The sequence below is a fragment of the Bombina bombina genome, chromosome 3 (assembly GCF_027579735.1).
Source record: "Bombina bombina isolate aBomBom1 chromosome 3, aBomBom1.pri, whole genome shotgun sequence".
Classification (NCBI taxonomy): Eukaryota; Metazoa; Chordata; class Amphibia; order Anura; family Bombinatoridae; genus Bombina; species Bombina bombina.
In genome coordinates this window covers 227,675,971-227,700,497 of record NC_069501.1, presented here as the reverse complement: position 1 = coordinate 227,700,497, position 24,527 = coordinate 227,675,971, and the positions used below count along the sequence as shown (strand labels likewise).

The following is a 24,527-nucleotide window of genomic DNA, read 5'->3' as shown; positions in this document are numbered from 1 at the left end:
CTAATTTACTCCCATTGTCAAATTCCCTTCATTCTCTTGCTATCTTTATTTGAAAAGCAAGAATGTAAGTTTAGATGCCGGCCCGTTTTTGGTGAACAACCTGGGTTGTTCTTGCTGATTGGTGGATAAATTCACACACACCAATAAACAAGTGCTCTCCAGGGTCTGAACCAACAAATGTCTGGCTCCTTAGCTTAGATGCCTTTTTTCAAATAAAGATAGCAAGAGAACAAAGAAAAATTGATAATAGGAGTAAATTAAAAAGTTGATTAAAAAGTAAATTTATGCTTACCTAATAAATTAATTTCTTCTATGGTACGATTCATCCTTTACTTGTGGGATATTATCCTCCTGTCTATATAGCTCCTCCTTTAGCTCCACCCCCCAGTCATTCGACCGAAGGTACAGGAAGAGAAAGGAGAAACTACAAGGTGCAGAGGTGACTGAAGTTTAAAATAAAAAAATATAATCCGTCTTAAAATGACAGGGCGGTGCGTGGACTCGTCGTACCATAGAAGAAATTAATTTATCAGGTAAGCATAAATTTACTTTTCTTCTATAAGGTACGACGAGTCCATGGATTCATCCTTTACTTGTGGGATACAATACCAAAGCTACAGGACACGGATGAAAGGGAGGGACAAGACAGATGGTTAAACAGAAGGCACCACTGCTTGAAGAACTTTTCTCCCAAAAATAGCCTCCGAAGAAGCAAAAGTATCAAATTTGTAAAATTTGGAAAAGGTATGAAGCGAAGACCAAGTCGCAGCCTTACAAATCTGTTCAACAGAAGCATCATTTTTAAAAGCCCATGTGGAAGCCACCGCTCTAGTAGAGTGAGCTGTAATTCTTTCAGGAGGCTGCTTTCCAGCAGTCTCGTATGCCAAACGGATGATGCTTTTCAGCCAAAACAAAAGAGGTAGCCGTAGCTTTTTGACCTCTACGTTTTCCAGAATAGACAACAAACAAAGAAGACGTTTGACAGAAATCTTTGGTTGCTTACAAGTAAAACTTCAAAGCACGAACCACGTCCAAGTTGTGCAACAGACGCTCCTTCTTAGAGGAAGGATTAGGAAACAGAGAAGGAACAACAATTTCCTGATTGATATTCCTATTAGTAACAACTTTAGGAAGGAATCCAGGTTTGGTACGCAAAACCACCTTATCAGCATGGAAAACAAGGAAATGCGAGTCGCATTGCAATGCAGATAATTCAGACTAAATTCAACTAAAAACAGAACATTCCAAGATAGAAGCTTAATATCTATGGAATGCATAGGTTCGAACGGAACCCCTTGAAGAACTTTAAGAACTAAATTCAAACTCCATGGCGGAACAACAGGTTTAAACACAGGCTTGATTCTAACTAAAGCCTAACAGAACGACTGAACGTCTGGAACATCTGCCAGACGCTTGTGCAGTAGAATTGATAAGGCAGATATCTGTGCCTTTAAGGAACTAGCTGATAGCCCCTTCTCCAATCCTTCTTGGAGAAAGGACAAAATCCTAGGAATTCTTACTCCATGAATAGCCTTTGGATTCGCACCAAAAAAGATATTTAGGCCATATCGTATGATAGATTTTCCTGGTGACAGGCTTTCGAGCCATAATCAAGGTATCTATGACCGACTCAGAGAAACCCCGCTTTGATAAAATCAAGCGTTCAATCTCCAACCAGTCAGTTGCAGAGAAATTAGATTTGGATGCTTGAACGGACTTTGAATTAGAAGGTCCCGTCGCAGTGGCAGAGTCCATGGTGGTAGAGATGACATGTCCACCAGGTCTGCATACCAAGTCCTACGTGGCAATGCAGGTGCTATCAAAATCAGAGAGGCTCTCTCCTGTTTGATTCTGGGGAAAGAGAGGAAATGGTGGAAACACATAAGCCAGGTTAAACGACCAGGGTACTGCTAGAGCATCTATCAGTACTGCCTGAGGATCCCTTGACCTGGACCCGTAACAAGGAAGTTTGGCGTTCTGACGAGACGCCATCAGATCCAATTCTGGTGTGCCCCATTGCTAAATCAATTGTGCAAACACGACTCCCCCGGATGAAAAGTCTGACGACTTAGAAAATCCGCTTCCCAGTTCTCCACTCGTGGGATATAGATTGCTGATAGATGGCAAAAGTGAGCCTCTGCCCATCTAATTATTTTGGTAACCTCTATCATCGCTAGAGAACTCTTTGTTCCCCCCTGATGATTGATATATGCTACAGTCGTGATATTGTCCGACTGGAATCTTATGAATCTGGCCGAAGCCAGCTGGGGCCACGCCTGAAAAGCATTGAATATCGCTCTCAGTTCTAGAATATTTAACTGGGAGGAGCGCCTCCTCCTGAGTCTACAAACCCTGTGCTTTCAGGGAATTCCAGACTGCACCCCAGCCCAATAGGCTGGCGTCCGTCGTCACTATGACCGAACTGGCCTGCGTAAACACATTCCCTGGGACAGATGATCCTGTGACAACCACCACAAGAAGAGAGTCTCAGGTCTCTTGATCCAGATTTATCGGAGGAGATAAATCGGCATAATCCCCATTCCACTGTTTGAGCATGCATAGTTGCAGTGGTCTGAGATGCAAGCGAGCAAACGGAACTATGTCCATTGCCGCTACCATTAGACCAATTACCTCCCTACACTGAGCCACTGACGGCCGAGGAATGGAATGAAGAGCACGGCAGGTGGTTAAAATCTTTGATTTCCTGACCTCCGTCAGAAAAATTTTCATGTCCACCGAATCTATCAGAGTTCCCAGGAATGGAACTCTTGTGAGAGGTATAAGTGAACTCTTATGTTCACCTTCCACCCGTGAGATCTTAGAAAAGCCAACACGATGTCCGTGTGAGGTTTGGCGAGTTGGTAAGTCGACGCCTGAATTAAGATATCGTCCAGATAAGGCGCCACTGCTATGCCCCGCGGCCTTAGAACCGCCAGAAGGGACCCTAGCACCTTTGTGAAAATTCTGGGAGCTGTGGCCAACCCGAAGGGAAGAGTCACAAACTGGTAATGCTTGTCCAGAAAGGCGAACCTGAGGAACTGGTGATGATCTTTGTGGATAGGGATGTGTAGATACGCATCCTTTAAGTCCACGGTGGTCATTTTATTGACCCTCCTGGATCATTGGTAAAATAGTCTGAATGGTCTCCATCTTGAAAGATGGGACTCTGAGGAATTTGTTTAGGATCTTGAGATCTAAAATTGGTCTGAAGGTTCCCTCTTTTTTGGGAACCACAAACAGATTGGAGTAGAAACCCTGCCCCTGTTCTGTTTTCGGAACTGGGCAGATCACTCCCATGGTATATAGGTCTTCTACACAGCGTAAGAACGCCTCTCTTTTTGTCTGGTTTACAGACAATTGAGAAAGATGGAATCTCCCCCTTGGAGGAGAATCTTTGAAATCTAGAAGATACCCCTGGGTTACGATTTCTAAAGCCCAGGAGTCCTGAACGTCTCTTGCCCAAGCCTGAGCAAAGAGAGAAAGTCTGCACCCTACTAGATCCGGTCCCGGATCGGGGGCTACCCCTTCATGCTGTCTTGGTGGCAGCAGCGGGCTTCTTTGCCTGTTTACCTTTGTTCCAAGTCTGGTTAGGTCTCCAGACTGACTTGGATTGAGCAAAATTCCCCTCTTGCTTTGCAGCAGAGGAAGAGGTAGAGGGACCACCTTTGAAGTTTCGAAAGGAACGAAAATTATTTTGTTTGGTCCTCATCTTATTAGACTAATCCTGAGGAAGGGCATGGCCTTTCCCTCCAGTGATGTCTGAAATGATCTCTTTCAGTTCAGGCCCGAATAGGGTCTAACCCTTGAAAGGGATGGCTAAAAGCTTAGATTTTGATGACACATAAGCAGACCAGGACTTAAGCCATAACGCTCTACGCGCTAAAATGGCAAAACCTGAATTCTTTGCCACTAATTTAGCCAGTTGAAAAGCGGCATCTGTAATGAAAGAATTAGCTAGCTTGAGAGCCCTAATTCTATCCAGAATATCATCTAATGGGGTCTCAAACTGAAGAGCTTCCCCCAGAGCCTCGAACCAAAAAGCAGCTGCAGTAGTTACAGGAACAATGCACGCTATAGGTTGGAGAAGAAAACCCTGATGAACAAATATTTTCTTTAGGAGACCCTCTGATTTTTTATCCATAGGATCTTTGAAAGCACAACTGTCCACAATAGGTATAGTTGTACGCTTAGCCAGGGTAGAAATAGCTCTCTTAGGGACCGTCTGCCACGAGTCCCGCATGGTGTCTGATATGGGAAACATTTTCTTAAAAGTAGGAGGGGGAGCGAATGGAATACCTGGTCTATCCCACGCCTTAGTAACAATGTCCGAAATCCTCTTAGGGACCGGAAAAAAATCAGTGTAGGCAGGAACCTCTAGAAATCTGTCCATTTTACACAATTTCTCTGGGACTACAATAGGGTCACAATCATCCAGAGTCGCTAAAACCTCCCTGAGCAACAAGCGGAGGTGTTCTAGTTTAAATTTAAAAGTCGTCATATCCGAGTCTGTCTGAGGGAACATCTTTCTTGAATCAGAAATCTCTCCCTCAGACAGCAAACCCCTCATCACCAACTTAGAACATTGTGAGGGTACATCGGATATGGCTAATAAAGCGTCAGAGGGCTCAGCATTTGTTCTCACACCAGACCTACTGCGCTTCCCCTGCAACCCAGGCAGCTTAGATATAACCTCTGTGTGGGTAGTATTCTTAACTACGGCCATATCTTGCAGTGTGAAAGAATTAGACGCACTAGAAGTACTTGGCGTCGCTTGTGCGGGTGTTAATGGTTGTGACACTTGGGGAGAATTAGATGGCATAATATGATTCCCTTCTGACTGAGAATCATCCTGCGACATACTTTTAGTAGCTAAAATATGTTCTTTGCAATTTATTGACCTTTCAGTGCATGAGGGACACATTCTAAGTGGGGGTTCCACAATGGCTTCTAAACATATTGAACAATGATTTTCCTCAATGTCAGACATGTTGAACAGGCTAGTAATGACTACAAACAAGCATGAAAACACTTTATTTAGTGAAAAAAATAATCTCAAAAAACGGTACTGCGCCTTTAAGAGAAAATAAGCATACACGTTCTGCAAAACTGCTTTAAAATGCACCAAATTTTTCAAATTTTTGATAGCAGACAATGTGTATTTAAGTTTGCTCCACAAATAAATTTAACATTTAACCCTTTATTGTGCAAACCGGATTGAAATAAGGCCTAAATCCGGAAAAAAAACACCCCCAGCACCTTGCCACAGCCCTGCTGTGGCGCCTACCTGCCCTCAGGGATTGTAAATATGGGGTTAAAGCTTCGATTTGGCCCAAAACATCCACAAGGGCCCTCAGGAGTTGGAGCTTGCAGAGTGAAAACAACTGCGCATCTGAGGCGCGAAAATAGGCCCTACCCAACTCACTCGATGTCTCTACAGCCTCAAAGAACCGAACCAGAGCGGTTTTAAACTAGCCATGTGGGTTCTGAGACCCAAAAGATAAGCCAAGTGTACCCTCAATAAAGTTGCCCAAAAACGTTATTGCCCACAAAACGTTAACAGCACTCCCAGTTCATAAAACGTTTGCCCACAAACATTCAAAACTCAGTGTCAACTGAGAAATTATACAGGCACAAGGAACGTATATTTAAAGGAAAATATAATTGGGACTAGTCGTTTATTGAAACGATTCATATATATATATATATATATACACACATATACACACACATATTTTTTACCTTTTTTCTCAAAGTGTGACTTTACTTTGTTTTGTGTGCAAACAGTCAAACCTTTTGTACCAAAATAATAAGGTGAATTGGTGATATATCAGCTATTCAGCTACTACCGCAACATAAAGAGTGGTGCACCACTATATATTTTTAAACTTGCAAACAAGTTGTATATGTAAATCCCCAATTTATTTTAACTCTATGCAACAGCATTTTTAAATTATTGAAATACTTGTCTTTACTCTTTAAGTTCTTAATATTTAAGACCGGTCATAAAATTAGCATTTTACCTTTGTGTTTATTAAAATAAATGTGTTTGTATTTTATCACAAATTTGCTTTATTGATTTCATAATATATTCAAACAACATCTGCCTATATCAGTGACACATTCCCTGCTGCTGCTTAGCACAATCGAACCAATTCAGGATTTTACCTGTGTTTATTGATATAAATGTGTTTGTATTTTATCATTTATTTGCTTTATTGATTTTAAATTATATTCATAATATTTGCCTATACCAGGGACACATCCCCTGCTGCTGCTAGCGCACTCTCACCAATTTATATATTTCTTGTACCTCTACCCACTTGACCCCTACAAAAGCTATCCTGTACATCGACTATGTTTACAGCGCTGCGGAATCTGTTGGCGCTCTACAAATACCTGATAATAATAATAATAATAATAGGGGTGTTGTTGCCTCCTCCTAGTGGACTGAAGTGTAATACCATGTGTTCCAGTAGTTGTGTGGACTAGCACCATCTTAAAGGAAAAAACAAAACAAAAAAACATAACAACATAACTGCTTGCAGCATCCTGCAAATATCCATTAATATCATTAAGCTGATTCTTAGAGTAAGATAGATCCATTCTAAAACTCACCATCCAAGTGATTTCCAAGAGAAGGAGCAGGTTGAGGACGGGTAGAAGTGGCAACATGATTATCTTTGGAGGAAAAGATCTCCTGGATTCTCTGCATGGCCAAGAACTTTATTAACTTCTCATCCAGCAGATTTATTTGGATATCTAATTAAACAAATAGGGAAAAATAAGTTCATATTTTAGCATAAAACTGCTGAGCATCAACTTAAAGGGACAGTGTACTGTAAAACTAGTCTCCCCTTAATGTGTTTCTAATGACTGGTAATACCAGCTGCAGAGTATAAACTGTATAGAAACTTGCTCCTTTGGGTTTTATCTTTTATATGAAAACAATATGTATGCTTACCTGATACATTTCTTTCTTTCCGGGCATGGAGAGTCCATGATTACTAGTGGAATATTCAACTCCTGGCCAGCAGGAGGCGGCAAAGAGCTCCCCAGAGCTGTTAAAGGGACAGTCTAGTATAAATTAAACTTTCATGTTTCAGATATGACTTAATTTTAATCAACTTTCCAATTTACTTTTATCATCAAATTTTTGTTTTTTTTCTCTAGGTAGGCTCATATGCTAATTTCTAAGCCTTTGAGAGCTGCCTCTTATCACATGCTTTTTAAATCTCTTTTCAACACAAAGAGACAGAAAGTACACGTGGGCCATATAGATAACACTGTGTTCAGGCACAGGGGGTTATTTAAGATTTAGCACAAAACAATGCTAAATTTAAGACAATAGATAATAAACATTCACAGTCATGTGATCAGAGGGCTGGAAGAAGGTCCCTAGATACAAGGTAATCACAGAGGTAAAAAGTATATTAATATAACTGTGTTGGTTATGCAAAACTGGGAAATGGGTAATAAAGGGATTATCTATCTTTTAAAACAATAACAATTCTATGGTAGACTGTCCCTTTAAGTGTCACTTCCCTTACCCATAATCCCCAGTCATTCCACGAAGGAAAACGGAAAAAGATGATAACACAAGGGTATAGAGGTGCCTGAGGTTTGTAAAAAAAATAAATTGCAGTCTTTAATTTAAATAAGGGCGGGTCGTGGACTCTCCATGCCCGGAAAGAAATTAATTTATCAGGTAAGCATACATTCTGTTTTCTGTCCTATGGCATGGAGACTCCACAATTTAATTCCAATTTCTAGTGGGAACCAATACCCAAGCAAGAGGACACAGAATGAAAGGGAGGGAGAACAAGACAGGAGGACCTAAACGGACCTCTCAGGAGAATGTTGCCCAGCTGTCTCATAAGCCAACTGGATAACACTTCTCAACCAGAAAGAAAAAGAGTAGTAGAAGTGGCCTTCTGACCCTTACGCTTCCCAGAGAAAAAAACCAACAGGGCAGATGATTGCCGAAAATCCTTAGTTGCTTGAAGGTAAAATTTTAGAGCACGCACAACATCCAGGTTATGCAACAGGCGTTCCTTCTGAGAAGAAAGATTAGGACAAAAAGGAACAACAATTTCCTGAATGATATTGCGATCCGATACCACCTTAGGAAGAAATCCCAGCTTAGTACGAAGGACCGCCTTATCCGCATGAAAAATAAGGTAAGACGAAATCACACTGCAGAGCCGAAAGCTCGAAAACTCTGCGAGCAGAATAAATAGCAAGAAGATACAAAATTTTCCAAGATAACTTAATATCAACTGAATGCATTGGCTCAAACAGAGCCTGTTGCAAAACTTTTAGAACAAGATTAAGGCTCCAAGGAGGAGCAATAGGTATAAACACAGGCCTGATTCTGTCCAAGGCCTGAACAAAAGATTGAACATCTGGTAGATCTGCCAGACGTTTGTGCAAAAGAATAGACAGAGTGCTGACTGACAAACCTTTCTCCAGGCCCTCCAGAAGAAAAAAGACAAAATTCGGGGTACCCTTACCCTGCTCCAAAAGAAACCTTTTGATTCACACCAATAAAGGTATTTACGCCATACCTTATGGTAAATCCTATGAGTAACCGGCTTATGTGCCTGAAGCATGGTATCAATGACCTTCTCAGAGAAGCTACGCTTAGCCAAAATTAGGCGTTCAATCTCCAAGCAGTCAGCTTCAGAGAATCTATGATTGGGTGGAGGAAGGGACCGTGAAGGTGGTGGAACTTCCTCAGAGGCAACCTCCAAGTGGGGAAGAGATGACATCTTCACCAGATCCGTGAACCAGACCCTGCAAGGCCAGACAGGAGCTATTAGAATCACAGACGCTCTTTCCTGTTTGATACAAGCAATGACTTATGGAAGGAGGGCAAACGGGAGGAAACAGGTATGCCAGACCGAAGTTCTAAGGCACCGCCAAAGCGGCTTGTGGATCACTGGATCTTTTTTGGGAACTACAAAAAGATTTGAGTAGAATCCTTGACCCTTTTCCTCTACTGGAACTGGAACAATCACACCCAGGGAAGATAGGTCCTTTACGCAGTTTAAGAAGGCCTCTCTCTTTACCTGGTTTGCAGACAACCTTGACAGGATAAATCAACCCCAGGGGAGGCAAGACTTGAATCCTATTCTGTAACCCTGGGATACTATTTCCACGGCCCAAGGATCTGGGACATGGCGGATCCAAGCTTGCCAGAAAAAGGAAAGCATGCCCCCCCACTTGATCCATGATTGGATCGAGGGCGCCTCTTCATGCTAATTTAGAATCAGCAGAAGCCTTCTTGGCTTGTTTCCCCTTATTCCAAGGCTGACTGGACATCCATGAGGACCTTGATTGCTCCGGCTTGGAAGAGGAAGACTTTTGTCCCTTGAAGTTACGAAAGGAACGAAAATTAATTCTGGCAACCCTTAGGTCTATCCTTGTTCTGAGGTAGGAAAGAACCCTTCCCACCAGTAATTTGGGAAATGATCTCCGCCAGACCAGGACCAAATAAAGTCTTACCCTTATAAGGTAAAGACAGAAGTTTGGACTTGGATGTTACATCTGCAGACCAAGATTTTAACCAGAGCTCTGCGAGCTAGAACTGCAAGGCTAGAAATCTTGGCTCCCAGTCTAACCACTTGCATGATGGCATCACAGATAAATGTATTAGCCAGCTTTAGAGCCGTGATCCTATCCTGGATCTCTTCTATAGTAATCTCTTCTGAAATCAGGTCAGACAAGGCATCACACCAATAAGATGCTGCTCCCGCAATCGTAGCAATACTTGCAACTGGTTACCATTGTAACCCGGCTAAATGTAAATCTTTCTTAAGTAAGCCTCCAGCTTCTTATCCATGGAATCCTTGAAGGAAGAACTATCCTCAATAGGAATAGTGGTTCTCTTGGCCAGAGTAGAGATAGCTCCCTCTACCTTAGGCACAGTGCACCACGAGCCACGCACATGGTCAGCAACAGGAAATATTTTCTTGAAAACAGGGGATGGGGAAAAAGGAATTCCTGGCTTTTCCCATTCCTGAGCAATAAATTTCCGTCATAAGGTCTGGAACTGGAAAAACAGATGAAGGAATAACATCAAACACTCTTAAGTTTATTAGACTTTTTGGGGGTCTCAGCAACAGTAGAGTCGGAGTCTTCCAAAGTAGCAAGGACCTCCTTCAAAAGTAACTGAAGGTGCTCTAGCTTACATCTAAAATGAACTTCCTCTGGTTCTGCTGTACTAGGACTCGTTTCCCCTTCCACAGACTCAGAAATTTCGCCCTCAGAATCCGCTGAGGAATGATCCTCTTCAGATAACTGAGATAGCATGACTAGCGCAGACTTAGCTGAGTCAGAAGTATAAGAAATGTTCCTAGATTATCTCTTCCTCTTACCAGTTACAGGGAAGGCTGATAAGGCTGCAGAAACTGCAGAAGTTATTTAAGCAGCAAAATCTCCTGGTAAATAAACACCACCCAGGAACTTGTTGAGAGGAACCACAGGGCACTGCATGTAAAACAGATAAAGCGTGGGACTTTGAGGAGAAAGCTGAGGCATGGTACAGACAACATTGTCCTGAGAGACAGCTGGCTCAGAAAGGGAGTCCTTGTCCCTGGACAACAGAGTCTTATTTAAACACGTGGTACAAAATTGCACAGGAGGAACAATAGGAACCTCAAAGCAAAAAACAACAACAATTATCTAAATTGGCAGTTAAGTTTGATTCAGTGTTCATAATGAAGGAAAGAAAGCCCCCCCCCCAAAAAAAATAAAAAAATAATGTATAATGTTTTTTAATATATTTTGAAATGAATTAGACAGAGTCTAATCAGCAATAAAATAAAGCAAGCAATAGCAAAGGTTAGACAATTAACTTTTATTAGCACTACTCTGCACCTCTATATCCCCAGATCACTGAGAAGACTCACCAATCCAGCGACCAGGAGACTAGCCCACTAGTAAGACCGCAACTCCTAACCGTTGCAAATGCAAGTTAAAGACGATCTATATCGTCACACACAGCCTTGGTCCAGAAATGTTAGTAGTGTGCTTTATAAATCGTAGCCTTGGCTGCTAACCGCTCTCCGAGACGAAATGAAACAGGCGCAATAAAAAGACTGCGCCACAAAAGCACGCGGAATGAGCGCAGTCCAAAATATGAAGGTACCGTGCTAGGTAACACAAACCCTTTGACTGTCACCACTCTCACTACCAGCCTCCTGAAGGGGAATCTATTAATCCCATATGCCTACTTTATAAATGCCCCTTAATAAATCCCTACATAAAGGGATATATGTGCTGTCCAATAAATCCCACAGGAATAGATCGATTTTCATAAAATCCACAGGTAATATTTTTTTTTTTTTTTTTTTGGAAATAATTTTTTATTGAGGTTGAAATAGCATAATGGCAACAGTCTCATCTACAGAATACATTTTACAACAAATATTATACTGGCATGACATAACACATTAGGCACCTCATTTTTTAAATCTTATAGGTTTGCGAATTCCTCTAACAGGCAGGTCCAATCGTGGGACCAAAAGTTAAACAAAGCGATTGAGGACATGTCAACGTAGATAATAGTAAAAACTGCGAATTCAGCTTATGTGGGATAGATACAAATTATGAAGTGCATATACGATAACAATATAATGAACCATAATAAAAGCATCAAGGTAACTCTGTATAAATCGTCAATTGGGAAAATATGGAGCCTAGCATCCCTCAGTTGTTAGTGTAATCCAATAAGCATTTGCACTAAGCTTTTATTAGAACATAAGCAATCTTAAACTATTATCTTGAATAAACTTCAGGAAAACAGGAAATCACTGCAAAATCAATGTTCCTGTGTTGAACCCCCGTGAGCCATTCTACATTGGTACAGGAAAAAACTAAGTCATGGCTCTAAAATCAAGCGTTCAATTTCCAAGCAGTCAGCTTCAGAGAAGTTAGATTTTGATGTTTGAATGGACCCTGTATCAGAAGGTCCTGTCTTAGAGGTAGAGACCAAGGCGGACAGGATGACATGTCCACTAGATCTGCATACCAAGTCCTGCGTGGCCACGCAGGCGCTATTAGAATCACTGATGCTCTCTCCTGTTTGATTTTGGCAATCAATCGAGGAAGCAGCGGGAAGGGTGGAAACACATAAGCCATCCCGAAGTTCCAAGGTGCTGTCAAAGCATCTATCAGAACCGCTCCCGGATCCCTGGATCTGGACCCGTAGCGAGGAAGTTTGGCGTTCTGGCGAGACGCCATGAGATCTATCTCTGGTTTGCCCCAACGTCGAAGTATTTGGGCAAAGACCTCCGGATGAAGTTCCCACTCCCCCGGATGAAAAGTCTGGCGACTCAAGAAATCCGCCTCCCAGTTCTCCACTCCCGGGATGTGGATTGCTGACAGGTGGCAAGAGTGAAACCTGATGAACCCCCGAGTTCTTAACTGGGGCCAAGCCAGAAGGGCATTGAGAACTGCTCTCAATTCCAGAATGTTTATTGGTAGGAGACTTTCCTCCTGATTCCATTGTCCCTGAGCCTTCAGAGAATTCCAGACAGCGCCCCAACCTAGTAGGCTGGCGTCTGTTGTTACAATTGTCCAGTCCGGCCTGCTGAATGGCATCCCCCTGGACAGATGTGGCCGAGAAAGCCACCATAGAAGAGAGTTTCTGGTCTCTTGATCCAGATTCAGAGTAGGGGACAAGTCTGAGTAATCCCCATTCCACTGACTCAGCATGCACAATTGCAGCGGTCTGAGATGTAGACGTGCAAAGGGTACTATGTCCATTGCTGCTACCATTAAGCCGATCACCTCCATGCATTGAGCTACTGACGGGAGTTAAATGGAATGAAGGACACGGCATGCATTTAGAAGCTTTGTTAATCTGTCTTCTGTCAGATAAATCTTCATTTCTACAGAATCTATCAGAGTCCCCAAGAATGGAACTCTTGTGAGAGGAAAGAGAGAACTCTTCTTTTCGTTCACTTTCCATCCATGCAACCTTAGAAATGCCAGAACTAACTCTGTATGAGACTTGGCAGTTTGAAAGCTTGAAGCTTGTATCAGAATGTCGTCTAGGTACGGAGCTACCGAAATTCCTCGCGGTCTTAGTACCGCCAGAAGGGCACCCAGAACCTTTGTGAAGATTCTTGGAGCCGTAGCCAATCCGAATGGAAGAGCTACAAACTGGTAATGCCTGTCTAAGAAGGCAAACCTTAGATACCGGTAATGATCTTTGTGAATCGGTATGTGAAGGTAAGCATCCTTTAAATCCACTGTAGTCATGTACTGACCCTTTTGGATCATGGGTAAGATTGTCCGAATAGTTTCCATTTTGAACGATGGAACTCTTAGGAATTTGTTTAGGATCTTTAAATCCAAGATTGGCCTGAAAGTTCCCTCTTTTTTGGGAACCACAAACAGGTTTGAGTAAAACCCTTGTCCTTGTTCCGACCGCGGAACCGGATGGATCACTCCCATTAATAACAGATCTTGTACACAGCGTAGAAACGCTTCTTTCTTTATCTGGTTTGTTGACAACCTTGACAGATGAAATCTCCCTCTTGGGGGAGAGAATTTGAAGTCTAGAAGGTATCCATGAGATATGATCTCTAACGCCCAGGGATCCTGAACATCTCTTGCCCAAGCCTGGGCGAAGAGAGAGAGTCTGCCCCCCACTAGATCCGGTCCCGGATCGGGGGCCCTCGATTCATGTTGTCTTAGGGGCAGCAGCAGGTTTCCTGGCCTGCTTGCCCTTGTTCCAGGACTGGTTAGGTTTCCAGCCTTGTCTGTAACGAGCAACGGCTCCTTCCTGTTTTGGAGCAGTGGAAGTTGGTGCTGCTCCTGCTTTGAAATTCCGAAAGGGACGAAAATTAGACTGTCTAGCCTTAGCTTTGGCTTTGTCTTGAGGCAGGGCGTGGCCCTTACCTCCTGTAATGTCAGCGATAATTTCTTTCAAACCGGGCCCAAATAAAGTTTGCCCTTTGAAAGGCATATTAAGTAATTTGGACTTAGAAGTTACATCAGCTGACCAGGATTTTAGCCACAGCGCCCTACGTGCCTGAATGGCGAATCCTGAGTTCTTAGCCGTAAGTTTGGTTAAATGTACTACGGCCTCCGAAATGAATGAATTAGCTAGTTTAAGGACTCTAAGCCTGTCCGTAATGTCGTCCAGCGTAGCTGAACTAAGGTTCTCTTCCAGAGACTCCATCCAAAATGCTGCCGCAGCCGTAATCGGCGCGATGCATGCAAGGGGTTGCAATATAAAACCTTGTTGAACAAACATTTTCTTAAGGTAACCCTCTAATTTTTTATCCATTGGATCTGAAAAAGCACAGCTATCCTCCACCGGGATAGTGGTACGCTTAGCTAAAGTAGAAACTGCTCCCTCCACCTTAGGGACCGTTTGCCATAAGTCCCGTGTGGTGGCGTCTATTGGAAACATCTTTCTAAATATTGGAGGGGGTGAGAACGGCACACCGGGTCTATCCCACTCCTTAGTAACAATTTCAGTTAGTCTCTTAGGTATAGGAAAAACGTCAGTACTCGCCGGTACCGCAAAGTATTTATCCAACCTACACAATTTCTCTGGTATTGCAACAGTGTTACAATCATTAAGAGCCGCTAAAACCTCCCCTAGTAATACACGGAGGTTCTCCAATTTAAATTTAAAATTTGAAATATCTGAATCCAATCTGTTTGGATCAGAACCGTCACCCACAGAATGAAGCTCTCCGTCCTCATGCTCTGCAAGCTGTGACGCAGTATCCGACATGGCTCTAGTATTATCAGCACACTCTGTTCTCACCCCAGAGTGATCACGCTTGCCCCTTAGTTCTGGTAATTTAGCCAAAACTTCAGTCATAACAGTAGCCATATCTTGTAATGTTATCTGTAATGGCCGCCCAGATGTACTAGGCGTCACAATATCACGCACCTCCCGGACGGGAGATGCAGGTACTGACACGTGAGGCGAGTTAGTCGGCATAACTCTCCCCTCGCTGTTTGGTGAAATTTGTTCAATTTGTACAGATTGGCTTTTATTTAAAGTAGCATCAATACAGTTAGTACATAAATTTCTATTGGGCTCCACCTTGGCATTGGAACAAATGACACAGGTATCTTCCTCTGAATCAGACATGTTTAACACACTAGCAAATAAACTTGCAACTTGGTTACAATCTTATTTAACAAAAACGTACTGTGCCTCAAAGAAGCACTAAACGATTAAATGACAGTTGAAATAATGAACTGAAAAACTGTTATAGCATCAATCCTTGAAAACAACACAACTTTTAGCAAAGGTTTGTTCCCATTAGTAAAGTAACAATAATTAAATTTGAAACGTAAAAATTACAGAGCAACGTTTTTAATCACAGTCAATATATAAGTCTCACAGCTCTGCTGAGAGAATCTACCTCCCTTCAAAGAAGTTTGAAGACCCCTGAGTTCTGTTAGATATGAACCGGATCATGCAGGAAATACAAGAGTAACTGACTGGAAATTTTTGATGCGTAGCAAAGAGCGCCAAAAACGGCCCCTCCCCCTCACACACAGCAGTGAGAGAGAAACGAAACTGTCACAATTAAAACAAGCAGCTGCCAAGTGGAAAAATAATGCCCAAACATTTATTCACTCAGTACCTCAGAAAATGCAAACGATTCTACATTCCAGCAAAACGTTTAACATAATAAATACCTATTAAAAGGTTTAATGTACTTTTTACAGAGTAATTCCAGTGAAGTACCATCCCCAGAATACTGAAGTGTAGAGTATACATACATGTTATTATAACGGTATGGCAGGATTTTCTCATCAATTCCATTCAGAAAATAAAAACTGCTACATACCTCAATGCAGATTCATCTGCCCGCTGTCCCCTGATCTGAAGCTTTTACCTCCCTCAGATGGCCGAGAAACAGCAATATGATCTTAACTACTCCGGTTAAAATCATAGCAAAAAACTCTGGTAGATTCTTCTTCAAACTCTGCCAGAGAGATAATAACACACTCCGGTGCTATTTTAAAATAACAAACTTTTGATTTAAGATATAAAACTAAGTATAATCACCATAGTCCTCTCACACATCCTATCTAGTCGTTGGGTGCAAGAGAATGACTGGGAGTGACGTAGAGGGGAGGAGCTATATGCAGCTCTGCTGGGTGAATCCTCTTGCATTTCCTGTTGGGGAGGAGTTATATCCCAGAAGTAATGATGACCCGTGGACTGATCACACATAACAGAAGAAACTATACATTTTTACAAAAACACTACCAGATGAGCTATATAAAATGGATTGACAAAACATGTATGCAAAGAAAAATCTATTGCTACGTCTCTATTTATGACTAACGCCTGGATAAATTCCGAATATTCAGCAAACTTCTTATGAAACAAGTCAGAAAGAGCAGAGATCTGACCCTTTATTAAATAACTAGCAGATAAACCCTTATCCAAACCATCCTGAAGAAAAGGAAGAATTCTGAAGGAGTGCCAACTGAACCCATGTTCCATATAACAGGAAACAAAAAGCTTCCAACCCTTGTAATAAATCTTCCTTGCCACAGGTGTACAGACATTAACCAAAATGGCAGAATCGGAAAAACCTATGTCTTAAAACTAAGCAGCCAACGTCCAAGCCATCAAGTTGTAGAGATTTAAAATCCTAATGAAAAAAACAAACCTTGAGACAGAAGGTCAAAAACACAGAGAAAGAAGCCACAAAGGACAACTGGACCTCTGCTCCAGATCTGCAAACCAAGTCCTGCGATGCGAAGCAGGAGCAATCAGGATTACTGATGATACCTCCTACTTGATTCTGGCTATTGCTCTTGGTAAAAGAACAAGAGGTAGAAAAAAATAAAGTAAGCCAGACTAAAACAACCAAGGAACTACTAGAGCATCCACAAACTCCACCTGAAGAACCCTGGACCTCGCAAAACATCTGGGGAGTTTTGTTAAAAGAAGAAGCCATCAGGTCCACTTCGGGAAGACCCCATATACATCTACAATCTGAGGACTTCCAGATAAAGAGACTATTCCCCTGGGTGAAGGGACTGACAACTGAGAAAGTTTTCTTCCCAATTGCACACTCCTAGAAAATTAACTGCAGAAATTATAAATGAATTGCTTTCTGCCCAAGTCAGAATTCGGGAAACCTCCCTTATCGCTAGGTAACAGAGTTCCCCCCAATTATAGTTGCAAGCCACTGACTGGAAACACAGATTAGTCTTTTTAGGAGAGGCCAAATTGAAGAGCCCAGAAAATTGCATGAAGTTCCATAACATTATAGGTAACTTCAACTCCCGAAGTATACAAACTCCCTGTGATTTCTGAAACCCCCAGACTGCACCCCAACCCCAGACTTGCATCTGTCAAGGTCACAGACCAATTTGTACAGGCAAAAGATGCCCCCAGAACAATGGACCAGTGATTGATCCACCAAGAAAAGGATCATCTTGTATTGGCAACCAAAAGAATCTTTTGAGCCAACAGTGTAAACCCTGCAGCACTGACAAAGCAAACAAAGATGAAGAGGCCTCAAGTAAAATCAAGCAAAAGGAAGAGCATTTGAGGCAGCAATCATCAGATCTAAAACTTCAATACAAAAAACCTCCCACAGAAGTAAAAAAATGGCCAAAGATTTACAGAAGCTGAGAGTAACTTCAGCCTTATCTGATCCATCTCATGGAGTCTGAATCTATTATCATATAGAGAAAAGTAATCCTGGATTCAGGGGACAGAGCCTTTTGGAAACTTTCCAACAATGATTTTGGAGAAAAATAAAACAAAAGTCTGTTGGTATGAGATAAAGCTTAATGTAAAGATGGAGTTCGTACCAAGATATCTAGGTAGTTAACCAGACCATTCTGAACTAAAAAATATGTTTCCTTTAAGAGAGAGAGAGAGAGAGAAGAGGGGGGGGGGGAAGAAAGAGAGAGAGAGAGAAGAGGGGGGGGGAAAGAAAGAGAGAGAGAGAAGAGGGGGGGGGGAAAGAAAGAGAGAGAGAGGGGGGGGGGAAAGAAAGAGAGAGAGAGGGGGGGGGGAGAAAGAGAAAGGGTTTATACCGTAACTAATTAAAATATAACCTTTATTAGGAATAAGGATAAAACGGTGTCCACAAACATACAAATGTGAACTAAAAACACAAAATGTTGATGAGGATGTAGTATTCAGCTTGTATATTGGAGTATAGGGATTTATTATTGACCTAGGATGACAAATTGTTAGGAACTTGTAAGGTGGGCCTTGCTGCGTTTTCCTAACAAGTTTGTTACCCTTGTATAGAAAGCCTGAGTAGGTTTACTCTGTTCTTTCTTTTCGCTACAGGTCTCCGTGAGGAGCGGCATCCTCTCATGACGGGTAGGCTGTCCTCCTGCCGGGCGGCTAGACTGCAGATGCTTTTTTTTTCCAGGTGGGAGACTTGCACTTAATAGATTTATAGAAATGCAGTTCTTTGGGACATATGAATCCTTGGGGAAAGGATTTATTTGGCAGGGGCAAGCACTTTATATGTCAAGAAACTTGGGGGAATTCTTTCCTAAGATGTGGAAATTTACCCCCAGAGGCTGTATATTCCCTTTTTATTTAAACTTGTTCCCACTGTAATACAGTGGTAAGTGATTGGTGTGGGGAACGAGAGAATAGGAGCTCCCTGGATGAGCTTTCTCGCTATGCAAGGTGGTTTTATATACTAACAAACACTGTATCTTCTATTCTCTGTCTGTGAGGGCTACAGTGTTTTTACATGCTAACAGCCACTATACCTCTAACCTTGTGTGTCAGATCTAACCTTCTGTGTCAGATATTTTGACTGAAGTGAAAGGAAGCGCGCTGTTATTTTTAACTGTGCACTTCATCTCTTTGTTGCTCAGGCGACTCCGCCTCCTTCTCTAGATGGGAAAGGATCGGCACCATCTTCAGTTTTCTTTTTCCGAGCCGATCACGTGGCTCTTTCTCAGTTTAAGTACGGAGTAGTGTTATTGCCCCTGTGGGTAGAGAGAGAATATCGCTAGAGGCTTTGGCTGATACAGAATAGTTTTATTCTGTTTTCACTCAGATGTTATTTCAGGTCAGTGTGTGCTGCTGCTATTTTGTTGTGTGTCATGACAGCAATCTGGTGCAGGCAGTTCTCTTTAGCAGACTTCTCTGCTGACAGTTTTTATATTGTATCGTTCCTATAAGATTTTCCTGTCCTAAGGCACTTGTTTTACAATTAAAGTGTTATCACTTTTTTCTGCTAGTTGAAGGTGTAGCTAGAATTCTGCTCATATCGCAATTTGCTTATTATTTATTTGAAAATCTTTTAAATTGACTTAAGATTAAGTTAATTGGGGTAATTCTCTTGGAACAGGGGGCTGTTCTATGAATTCTTACCTCTCATGTCCTAAGGCATTTTTATTTATATTTTAAGTGACAGCATAATATGCGAGTTTTGTGCTGTCAGTTTATCTTGGAGCTGGAGTTCTGCTCCCATGGACTAATCTGATTTTGTTATGCCTTTTCAATTGTATACTATGTAATTGTGTTTTTTCCTCCTGAAAAATGATTTTTTTAATTAAAGAAAGATTTTTCTTATTTTCCGAGCCTCATGTCTTTTAGGAAGATGCTGTTTAGGCATTGCCAAAGCTTTCTCCTCAAACGCCCCAAGCCTTAACGGCTACACATAGTGTCTTGCATTTCCTCTCAGTCTCCTGGAGGAGTTTATTTGCCTGCAGAAGTTATTGCTCTGCTTTTCCTATGTTAAAAGGAATATGTAAGAGGAAAATTAGAAATTCAGATAGTAAGGTTTCTGTTCCATTTCGTGCTACTCAGGCTGCCCTCTCTCATGAGTCTGATGCGGATGCGTCGATAGTTTTCTGAGAGTGGAATCTCAGATTCGGACAGTATAATTCCTTTTTCTGCTGTTGAAGTAGAATCCTTCAGAATTAAGCTTGAACACCTTTGTGTATGGTTACAGGGGTTTCTGGCTACTTTGGAGCGACTCCAATATGCCTGTCGTCAATCCTAAAGAATCTAGTAAACTTCATAAATGCTAGAAGTTTTTCCTTTTCCAGGCCGTGCTAGTAGATTTTTCACAGGAATGGGAGAAGTCAGGGATTCCCTTTTACCCGTCTCCTGTCTATAAAAAGATGCTTTCTGTCGCTGTCTCCATAGAATATGGCACACAGTGCCTAAAGTAGTAGGGGATTCTACTTTGGCTAAGAGAACTACGATTCCTAGAGAGGATGGCTGTTCTTTTCAGGATCAATGACTAAGCTGGTGGCTTACATGGAACTTTGTTTTGCCACTGTGTCAAGCGCGGCATCTTATTGGTGCAATGTCTCGTCTGATTCCAATTGGGTAGAGACTCTTTTGGAGGAGATCCAGTACAGAAGTAAGGCTCTTAAGCTAGCCAATTTTATTTCTGATGCTACCATGCAAGTTTTTCAGCCTGGAGCCAAGATATCTGGCTTTGCTGTGCTAGCCTGTGGGGTGTTGTGGACAGTGGATTTTTCTTCTGAGTCCAAGTTTCTGATGCTTACATTCAAGAGTAAGACCTTGTTTGGTCACAATCTGACAGGAAAGTTCTGAATTACGGGTGGAAAAGGGTCTTTTCTACCACAAGCAAGATGAATAGACCTAAAGGAGTTTGCCCCCGATCCGGGATCCGTCCAAGTGGGGGGTTGAATCTCTGTCTACAAACATGGATACGATTATGTCCCAGATAGGCTGTGGACACACTACCTCAGGGTCACTACTTAAAAGTCTTTCCTTACCTCCCTGAGGTAGGTTCCACCTCTCAATTTTATCTGCAGGACAGATAACAGGGAGGCATTTTTGTAGTGCGTTTGGGACTTCCCTTTCCTGTGAGTGATAGTTCCAGTAAGAGTACAGGGTCTAGGATTTTATTCATTCCATTCTTTCTTTGGTCTAGGAGGGTCAGTTCATGGTGGCCATAGACCTGGAGGACACCATTTTCAAGTTCCTGAGTTTTGCCTTTGTGTCAAACACTTTGTTTGTAGCTCTTCCCTTTGGCCTTGCCATGGCTCTCTGAGGGAGCTATATTGGCAGTGATCAGGTTCAGGGAATTGCTGCGGTGCCCTTCCTGGACGTCATAATGGTTCAGGCGCCATCTTTTCAACAAGCAAACTCCCATACAGAGATCTTGTTGTCTTTCTTCATTTCCATAGATGGAAGTGATTCAAAATTGAGTTCCTTTGTTCCAGCTATATGGGTAGTTTCTTAAAGACCATATTAGTTTTCTGAAAATATGTTTGACAGAGGTCAGAAGAGAGAGGATTCTTTTCCTCTTGCCTTTTTCGGCACTCTATTTGGCCTTTCAGTGGTTCAAGGTATGGAGGTAATTGGTCTAATGGTTGCTTCATTGGACATCATACCTTTGGATTCCATCTGAGAGTATACTGATTGCATAGTGGACCGGGAATTTTGTGTCTTCGGAGGATAGATCTAGATCTGTCGACATGAGATTCTTCCCTTTGGATCAGAGAAGGGAATTAGTGGTAGAGCGCTTGCTTAGCTTGCGAGGGGTAGCGGGATTGTTGCCCGCATTCTCCAGAATCTTTAGGTTTTCTCAGGAGCATCTGTTTCTGGACACATGGTTACCGAGACCTTCCTGAGTAATAGTGACCTTGGTCATTAGCCTGTTGGGTTGGTGACTATGGACTTGGGAGGGGTCTGCTCTCCCCATAACCATCTTGCAGTTGAGAGAGATCTACAATGTTCTGATGGCTTGGCTTCAGTTGTCTTAACCGGTTTTTCAGGTTCTAGTTGAACAATTTAATCTCAGTGGTTTACATTAACCACCTGGGAGGAACCTGGAGTTCCTTTGCCATGATTAGTGTGGATTGTTTGGTTGGCAGGCGCTCACATTAGTTTATCCATTATTCACATTTTCTTCCCAGGTAGTGGGCGCTTCTCCTGGAGGTGTTCTCCAGGTTAACCCTCAAATGGGGGGCGCTGGAGTTGGAGATGGCAGTACGCCAAGCTTCCTAGTTATGTTTAAAGTCCTTGGGAGCTTTATCCTTGTTTTAAGGTTTTGCAGCTGGCTCAGTTTGAGCCATAGCGTTGCATAGATTTTAGATTTTTATCTTGGAAGTTTTCTTTTTTTGCTATATCTTCTGCTCAGAGAGTTTAGGTACTTTAGGCTTTGCAGTGTCGTTCACTTTATCTTAATTCGGATAAGGCGGTTATTTCTCCTAAGTGGAAATATTGTTTGGGAATTGTTCCCTCTCTGTGTCCTCATTCTTATCTCTTGAGGAACGTGTGCGCACATTTTGGATGTTGTGCGTACTTAATATTTTTTCTTCTGTTTTGTCTGTAACAGAAAGCTATTGCTTTTCAGACTGTGGGGCTGCAGTCTCCTGATAGAGTTATGCTCATTTCACGAGGGCTGTCTCTTCTTGTTAGGCTTTCACAGATGAAGCTTCTGTGGTTCGGTTTTGCAAGACTGCAACTTTGTCTTCTTTGCAATTTGATTTTTTTGGCCTGAGATGAGGTTTCTTCTGGATGAAAAGTTCTTCAAGCAGTGGTGCCTTCTGTTTAAGGTACCTGTCTTGTCCCTCCATAATCACCTGTGTACTCTAGCTTGGGTATTGGTTCCCAACAGTAATTAATGATGCTGTGGACTCACCATATCTTAGGAAAGAAAAAATGTATGCTTACCTGATAAATTTCTTTCTTTCCGGATATGGTGAGTCCACGGGCTCGCCCTTTATTTTAAGACATTTAATTTAACAAAGACCTCAGGCACCTCTACACCTTGTGTTGCTCCCTTTTCTCCATTTACCTTTGGTCGAATGACTGGGGTTTGTGGGAAGGGAAGTGATTCTTAACAGTTTGACTGTTGTGCTCTTTGCCTTCTCCTGCTGGCCAGGAGTGATATTCCCCAACAGTAATAATTGATGCCGTGGACTCACCATATCCGGAAAGAGAAATTTATCAGCCAAGCATACATTTTGTTTTACTACAAATACGGATTAAAATATTTTTAGCTTTCACAAATAACTGCAAAGCTTTGTATTGCGGAAAGAACGCTCAAGCTAAACTGAAACTATGCTTCATAAAAATGTTTCTTCCAAGCCAAGCTCCAGTTTATCCAGACTATTTGGTAGTTGCCAAATAACAAAAAAATATTAAAAAAAACAAGTTTTTCTAGAACAAAGGAGATTTCATCATTCAAAATGTTTTTACAGCACTCAAGCTTTGTGAACTGGGTTGCTAAGGAAGCAGTGACTGCAGAATCAGTAAATAACTGAAATGGGTTAAGAAATATTTCTGGTCAAAAAATGTATCCATTTGTCATCTACGGGTATAAAACCCTTTATCTAAACTGCTTGGGACCTGAAAAACAGAATTTATGCTTACCTGATAAATTACTTTCTCCAACGGTGTGTCCGGTCCACGGCGTCATCCATTACTTGTGGGATATTCTCCTCCCCCACAGGGAAAGGCAAGGAGAGCACACAGCAAGAGCTGTCCATATAGTCCCTCCCAGGCTCCGCCCCCCCCAGTCATTCGACCGACGGTTAGGAGAAAAAAAGGAGAAACTATAGGGTGCCGTGGTGACTGTAGTGTATAGAGAGAGAAATTTTTCAAACCTGATTAAAAAACCAGGGCGGGCCGTGGACCGGACACACCGTTGGAGAAAGTAATTTATCAGGTAAGCATAAATTCTGTTTTCTCCAACATTGGTGTGTCCGGTCCACGGCGTCATCCATTACTTGTGGGAACCAATACCAAAGCTTTAGGACACGGATGAAGGGAGGGAGCAAATCAGGTTACCTAAACAGAAGGCACCACGGCTTGCAAAACCTTTCTCCCAAAAATATCCTCCGAAGAAGCAAAAAGTACCAAATTTGTAGAATTTGGCAAAAGTGTGCAGAGAAGACCAAGTTGCTGCCTCACATATCTGATCAACAGAAGCCTCGTTCTTGAAGGCCCATGTGGAAGCCACAGCCCTAGTAGAGTGAGCTGTGATTCGTTCAGGAGGCTGCCGTCCGGCAGTCTCATAAGCCAATCGGATAATGCTTTTCAGCCAGAAAGAAAGAGAGGTAGCAGTAGCTTTTTGTCCTCTCCTCTTACCAGAATAAACGACAAACAAAAAAGAAGTTTTGTCTGAAATCCTTTGTTGCTTCTAAATAGAACTTTAAAGCACGGACTACATCTAAATGGTGTAACAAATGTTCCTTCTTTGAAACTGGATTCGGACACAAAGAAGGGACAACTATTTCCTGGTTAATATTCTTGTTGGAAACAACTTTTGGAAGAAAACCAGGCTTGGTACGCAAAACAACCTTATCTGAATGGAACACCAGATAGGGTGGATCACACTGCAAAGCAGATAGTTCAGAAACTCTTCTAGCAGAAGAAATAGCAACCAAAAACAGAACTTTCCAAGATAGTAACTTGATATCTATGGAATGTAAGGGTTCAAATGGAACCCCTTGAAGAACTGAAAAAACTAAATTTAGACTCCAGGGAGGAGTCAAAGGTCTGTAAACAGGTTTGATTCTGACCAAAGCCTGTACAAAAGCTTGTACATCTG

General features: G+C 42.1%; 1 protein-coding gene across 1 annotated transcript in view; it reads right to left on the bottom strand.

Annotated features, from left to right (window-relative positions):
* Positions 1–24,527, bottom strand: part of PHF12 (PHD finger protein 12) — a gene marked incomplete in the record, with an annotated part of 410,674 nt that overhangs the window by 69,105 nt on the left and 317,042 nt on the right. The window contains 1 exon segment of the mRNA XM_053706179.1: positions 6,616–6,759. Within this exon segment, the coding sequence (XP_053562154.1) occupies positions 6,616–6,759 (144 nt within the window).